We start from the raw sequence: 7,371 nt of genomic DNA, 5'->3' as shown, positions 1-7,371 counted from the left end.
ATTTTATAGGTGGCAGCAACGTGGGTAGAGGAAGACTCAACTCCTTCCTACAACATAGGGCAGAAATTTATACTTATAAACATAAACTTGACTTAAAAAAGAAAATATTATGGTCAATCTACTCTGATTATGAAGAATGGAGAAATGTAGTATATATTTCAGGCCAGATAGATTTCTATCAGAAGTATTTTAAAAAATATTTATGTTAGGGTTCTTAAATATATAACCTTCTATGATCTAGAACACTGACAAATGTGTACAACCCTTCTCCAGAAATCCTGAATAGTGTATATAGTACTCAACTGCCCCAGTTTAGTATTGCATTGCAAAAGAACAAGTACAAAATTTGTAAATATTTTTAGTTCACATTTTTTAATGTTTAAAAACTATGTTAACAGAGCAGTTATAGAAGAGAACTTCTTACATTTCTTTATTTACACCACACCCTGAAAAAAACCCAATTCTATTTGATTAACTATGAATAGCAAAGTTTTGTGACTTGTGACTCACTTAAATCACCCATCTGAAATTCATTTACAAGGTTTTTACATTAATAAAACAGTAGTGTGCTACACGTACCGGACTCAGATGAAGTCTAAAGTACACTGGACTCTAGAGAGTGGATTACATACCAATGACCAAGATTCAAGTGTTTGGGGAAGAAATTACCTAAGACAGTCTATGTTGGCGTCAACACTAAAATAAAAGGCAAACATGCAGGACTTTCAAAGCGTGATTAGATAATGGTTCTTTGTTTTCTTTTCTTCAAATTTGTGCTCATAATTCATATTCAGGTTCCCTCTCCCCGCTTTCATAGATTCCAAAGTTTGAGAAATGCAGCAATTCAATTGTGAAAAAAACATTCTTCTCTCCAACTTCTGTTTTCACATGTACTATGTAGTGGTATCAGTGTTAACAATGGAAGATCATTATGAAGAAACAATTTGTCATTTTGGGTATATCTGTTTCTATATGACAAGGATTTGTGTCTAAATATTCCTTATTTGTATCTCAGAGGACTATCTGTTAAATAATTGATCTTAATGCCAGCACAAGAAATCAATGGAACTATTTCTCAGACATTTCTTTCTCTAAACAATTAAGTAGGGTTTTAGGTTCCAAGTTTACATTGAGAGAATTATGTTACCTGGGAGAGAATGTAAATTTTTCTAATTCCCAAACAAAACCACTAATATCTAGGAAACATTTATTGTTTATATGCAGATCCTAGAGACTTCTATTTCAGTGTGGATCAACAACTGCAAAAATATACAGCCTCCTATTTATTTACAATAATATTTACATACAAATGAAGTATTTCCTGCAATAAGCCTCAGCTGCATAGATTCTTCCTTTAAAAATGTAAATTCGAGCCTGTATACAGATGGGCCCAGTTTCATAGCCCTTCCTTAGATAAAAACCTAAAGAAGGAAAATGTCTGCACCTTGTGAACTTTACATATTTTGCAAGAACTTTCTCTTTGAGATTTAGTGATAGTTGTTAGTTGTTAGACACCCTGCCTTCAGTTTGTACCTGAAAGCTTTATCTCGTTATAAATAATTCACTGTAATTTAGGGGAAGTATGTCCTGTTGCTAAAGAATTTTCAAACCTGCCATCCCCAAGGAAAATCACGTATTAGTATTGCTAAATGATGGTCTGTATCTTCGTTTTGAAGGTGGCTAGATGTTTGCTGTGAATTTGAATGGGAGAATCATATTCTTAAAGTTTACACCCCCTCTAAGCCTAAATTATATTCTTAAAGTTTACACCCCCTCTAAGCCTAAAGCCATTTAAATTGATAAACTGAGAGAGACAAACAGGTTTCACTCTAAGGTATAAAATCCAATATCTGATCATATTCCTGACCTCCCCCCGACTCCAACTAAATGTGCCATAGTCCAACACCGTGCCCCACTGAATTGGAACTCACTATTTCATTCTTTTGAGAGCAGTTTGTAGCTCCTTAAGCAGAGCAGACCTTTCAGTAGAGAATTCGCTTTTAAAGGAGGACAGGATTATCATCACACGATTAACACAAACACTGGAGAACTTACTTCTGGCAAATTTAGTATTTCTTCTAAGTCTGCATTTACAAAGGGTCTTTTCTTTTAATTTCTTTCACAACTGCCCCGCCCCCACTAAAGCCTCACTTTCATTTCCTCTCAGCTTTAAAAAATAAAATATTATCATGCCTCAGCCCGAGGTAACACCGAGTGCAAGCAGCTTGTGTTTAGGGATGTGCACCTGCACTGGTATTTTCAACGAGAAGGGGATGACCAGGTGGCATCCCTGGATTCACTCGCTTTCTTGCCATTGCAGAGACCCCTGCCGCCAGGCTCCTTTCCTCCCCTCCCTAAAGCCTTTCTCCTGTATCTTGCACCATGAGTCCTAGGAATCATCTTGTGAGGTAGGATGAATGGGAAGTAAAAGTGAGACTCATTGACGTAGGGTGATTCTCAAACTTGATGCACTTTAGAATCATCTGCTGAGTCCCTCCCTGAGAGCTTCTGACTTCACCGTGTCTGGGAGGGGGCTGAGAATCTGCATTCTAATGAGGTCCCTGATGATGCTAATGCTACTGGTCTAGGGGCCACACTTTGGGAACCACTGGCTTAGAGGCATGAATCAAGCTCCAAAAAGCAGTCAGTTTCAGGGTAACAGTCTTAGGTGCTCTCTGAAACACTGAGGAATCTTACCACAACCTGTGTCCACCATAAGCCCTATCACCATCACCCATCTGGGTGCTTCTTTTTCTCAACAGGGTCTGTACCTGTAAAAAAGGAAAGTGGGTGGAAAGCTTTTTTTTTTTCTTTTTTCTTGTTTTCTAACCTCCCAGCTGATTCCTGGAGAGTTAAAACATGGTTACTAGCACTAAAAACATTAAAAGTGCTGTGCGCTGGCCTCAATGACTGGTACATGGGGGAAGCTGTGCAGCAGCATCCTTTTCTGTGGTGGGCAGGGCAGGATATGGGCCATAGGAGCCAAAAGTCAGACAAGCAGAAGAAGGCAGACTATGCCTGAACCATCCAGACAACAGCAGAGGTAGCAGCTGACGGATGTCCCTGGAGGTTTCTGACCCATGAGAGGCCCCTTCACCCTCCTTCACCCTCCTCCTACCATCAGGCTTTCTGGCAGTTATGGACTTATTCCTCCCCATTTTTGCTGGACACCATGTTTCAGGCCACTCTGGTCACCTGTAGTCTGGTGGCATCTCTACTCTCACTGTCCAGTAGGTGGGATGTGGCTGGGATGGACAGTCCAGATTCTACTAACAGGCAACTCTGAACAAACACCCTCCCTGGAAACAATATTATATTTGATGGTTAGATTCTTTAGCAAACCTATTACATTATTCGATTTCAGCTAAACTATGGGTTTGATCATCTTTTCCAGCTGCTCTAGGGGCCTAACCACCGCGGATAACATGGTCTCTAAAGGAAAATACATTCCAGGTTGCAAACAATCAACTGATCAACTGACAACCTTTGGAATATGATCTCCTTATATATTGGGGCTCCCTGTGCCTAAACAGAGTAGGTTTCCCTCCTGTGCGTATTTCAACAGCCCCACTTCCAATAAGTAACATTAAGTAAATTAGGGATTGACAGTATTCTGTGTTACAATAACTAGAGAACAGTTCTAAATCCAAAGTGTGAAACTGGCACTGTTCACTAGTATAGAGATCCTACCTACCAAAGGAAAACGTGCTGCTTCCCATGGCTAAGGTATAGTATTCTTTAATCTACTAATTTAGCAGAAAAACTTCCAGAGCACTTGACTGTGCTGTTTAAATTCGACCTAACATCTGTGATACATGTATTTTTGGCTACCAATTCACTATTCTGAACAAGAATAAGAGCAGTACACTTTACAGCTAATCCCACACAAAGGATGTAACTAATCAGTGATATTTGACAAATCACAGTAGGTCTATTACATTCAGTCAACAACAAATTTAGATAAACATACAAAGGTTTTTAAAAATATGTGTGGTATCACACACAGCAACAACAGTGTGCCTCCTCTAAACAAATCTATTTTAAATAAATATTCCTTGTATTGACACGTGAAACCCAGAGGCCCCAAAATATCCTACACATCCCAGTTAATGATAATGTTCTAAATTGACTTTGTGAGTGTAAAATGAATTGCTATAAAGTAACAAGGAAAATACAAAGTAGCATAATATAGCTTGTGAATGAAATTATGTATTTTTAAAGGTAAGGTCATCCCACTACCTGGCTATTTCATTACTGGTGCTCTAGACAAGCTCCCAAGAACCGACTGAATCTTGGCTTGTTCTGTTTCTGTCATTGCTTATATAATATGGAAAACATTGCTGAAAAGGACAGAGATGACCATAGATATGGCTAGGGTAGGTATTCATATCTAGATATCTGAACTCTGACCTAATGTGGATATGATTCTGTAGCATTATATTAAAAGCTATGATGATGCAATGCAGAAAATAACCTTTCATTCTCCCCCCAAGAGGATCACGACAGGTGCTTCAATGCCTGCCGTATCTATGGGACATTAGTGTGATTCTCAGTGAGAGTGAAGGCCTTTGGGGATTTGAGTCAGGAAGAGAACATGGCTAAGTGCCTGGAAACTCTGCAAACAGTCTGCAGTTAGATTCTACTTATCTCTGGATAAGAAATCTGTGCTCAGTGAAATTATGTGTTTGGAAAATTCAACCAGAATATAGAGGAAACATAAGTCCTGTTTCAAGAGGCCAACTCACGGAGCATGCGCATTTCTCACCATATGCAAGCTACGGACAATTCTATCACAGGGCATAGCCCCACTTAGGGGAATGCAGTTCTGGGTTTCCTTGCTATCCCTATTCCTTTTTCAGCTACAAACTCTCCTCTTTTTCAGTCTCTTCAGTTTCCTCGTGCTCCCTTTAGGAGAGGGACTAGGGTAAGAGTACCAGGCAACTCTGTCCTCCTGCATGGACAGTTGAGATGGGCAGTAATGGCACAGTCCTTGGTTGGGGAAGGGAAGAGGAGACAGCACAGTCACTGAGACCCCCTTGTCTTCCTCATCTGGGGGAAGGAAGGTACTCAGTGATTCTGTCAGAAGCTCTTCACAAAGACTTTCTCTGAGGGGTTTTTTTTTTTTTTTTCCCACAAGACTAGATGGAGAATTAATGAAGAAGAAATGGAAATGAGGCTTATTTAAGGTACAAAAATCTTGTATTTGTAATAACCTAGATTTATAGATATAAAACAAGTCTTTTAAAGACTTCCCTAAAGTACTCAATATAAAACAGGAGTTACTTATCCTAGATCATCCTTACTTAGGTACACATGATTCTCTGTGCAACTAGCTGGTGGACATGAATAAAAGCTGCTGGGCCTGTAATGTACTAAAACATTTTTCTCCCTTCAGCGAGACAGGGTTGAAGGCTAAATGCATCAGAGTAGTATTTTTTTAGGCATTTTGGACAATCATTTTGCAGTAGGTTCTATAGGTTTTCCCCAGCGAAAGTTGACTCAGACCAGAGTAACTCTGACACAAGTTGCCAAGAGGGAAACAATATTTCATTTGCTAGATTACTCAAATGTGTAGCTTCATTTAATTACCAAGGTAAGAATCATCCCCAATGACTTTTCAGCTGAGAACACTTGCCAGAGAATGTCTCTGGATGGGAATGGATGTGGTACCAGCTAGTCCACTGGACTACCCGAGCTCAGCTGCCAGGTGATCAGAGCCACCTCAAATATTGGGCATGCTCTGATTCAGCAGTGGCAGTGCCCTATAACTTTCAGATGATTATCTCTGTGTGCTATGTTAACCAAAATAGGCAAATTATTTACGAAACCATTTTTTTTCTGTAAAGCAAAATAAATATATACAATTCAAGATTCTTTTCTCTTCTAAAAAGGTACAGATAGTGTGAGCTGAACATCAGTAGGAAAATTATTTCAGAATCTGGATGTATAATAAATAAACATGATTGCATATCATGTTTCCAAAGTTCTAAGAGACTGGGAAGCCACAAAACATAGAGTTAGACGGGTAAAAAATGACTGCGAAAAGTACTGGGAAATATGATTGTATGAAAACTGAAAAAAAAATTCACAATCCCTAAATTGATCCCAAATCTTGGAGGGACATGAAGCATTATAGAAACACGTCTCTGTTTTGCAACCAAAGTATTATTCCATTTTAAGTATTCTGTACATTTCTGTTTGCTTCTGTAAACTTGCAGAATAAGTGGTGAGAGATTGCTGATGTGTGGGGACTTGACTGAGTAGACAACAGGGCTGTTTCTTTTTCTTGGCGGGTCTCAGTGGCCTTCGTCGCCACTCGATGAGCAGGCCCAGTCATAGATGACCAAGGGAATGCTGACCAAGGAGAACACCACCCCCAGGCCCAAGAAAAGGGCAGCCTGGAGCAAGAGAAAGGCAAGGGTTATTTTCAGTGCAGCAAAAATTTTCCACATGTACCTGGGGAAAAAAAAATAGAATGGTTTTCCCTCTCCCTTTGTGTCCCCTGATATTCAGAGTTTGTCACAACCATGGCTGAACTGTGAGAATCTTTCTAAAATTGTATGAATCCGATTCTGCAAGGATGGGAAAATAGAAAAAAAAAAAACAAGGTTAGGCGGGTTGTTCTTTTTTTTCCCTTTTTTTGCTTTCTTGTTCCTTTCAGTTTTTTTTTTCCTTTTTCCAATTGCTTGGTTTTCTTTTTGGTTTTTTTCAACTTATTTTTCCACCCAAGGGGGAAAAAAAGGCCTTAGAAAATATCCAGGTCATTTTGTTATTCATTACCTACCAACCTAGCTGATCACTGGCAAGCAAACATTTCTGTATGAAAAAGTGGAAAAAAACATACAAAAGCAAAATAGATTTAAGTGAAATAGGAAACAGGTGTCAAAAACTAAGTTACCTGAAAGGCTGATGAAGGCCATAGGTGGACAGATGATGATATGGTTTGGTGTGTCCCTACCCAAATCTCATCTTGAATTTTAGCTCCCATAATTCCCACGTCATAGGAGTGACCCGGTGGGAGGTAATTGAGTCCTGGGGGCAGATCTTTCCCATGCTGTGCTCGTGATAGTGAATACATCTCACGAGATCTGTTGGTTTTATAAAGGAGAGTTCCCCTGAACATGCTCTCTGCCTGCCACCATGTAAAATGTGCCTTTGCTCCTTGTTTGCCCTCCACTATGATTGTGAGGCCTCCCCAGTCGTGTGGAATTGTGAGTCAATTAAATCTCTTTCCTTTATAAATTACCCTGTCTCAGGTATTTTTTAAAATTATACTTCAACTTCTAGGGTACATGTGCACAACGTGCAGGTTTGTCACATAGGTATACATGTGCCATGTTGGTTTGCTGCACCCATCAACTTGTAATTTAC

The 7,371-nt window shown here is 39.4% G+C and overlaps 1 protein-coding gene across 1 annotated transcript in view; it reads right to left on the bottom strand.

The window, feature by feature from the left end:
• Nucleotides 1-353: 353 nt before the first annotated feature.
• Nucleotides 354-7,371, bottom strand: part of SLC38A1 (solute carrier family 38, member 1) — a 90,436-nt gene continuing 83,418 nt past the window's right edge. Inside the window, exons 18-19 of the mRNA XM_011987525.1 lie at nucleotides 1,782-6,398; nucleotides 354-1,744 (exon numbers count right to left, since the gene is read on the bottom strand). Of these exons, the coding sequence (XP_011842915.1) occupies nucleotides 6,297-6,398 (102 nt within the window). The 3' untranslated portion in view covers nucleotides 354-1,744; nucleotides 1,782-6,296. The remainder of the gene's footprint in view (nucleotides 1,745-1,781; nucleotides 6,399-7,371) is intronic.

The sequence above is a fragment of the Mandrillus leucophaeus genome, unplaced genomic scaffold, assembly GCF_000951045.1.
Source record: "Mandrillus leucophaeus isolate KB7577 unplaced genomic scaffold, Mleu.le_1.0 Scaffold1089, whole genome shotgun sequence".
In the NCBI taxonomy this organism is placed as follows: domain Eukaryota; kingdom Metazoa; phylum Chordata; class Mammalia; order Primates; family Cercopithecidae; genus Mandrillus; species Mandrillus leucophaeus.
The sequence above is the reverse complement of the archived record's forward strand: the minus strand, read 5'-3'. Positions and strand labels throughout refer to the sequence as shown.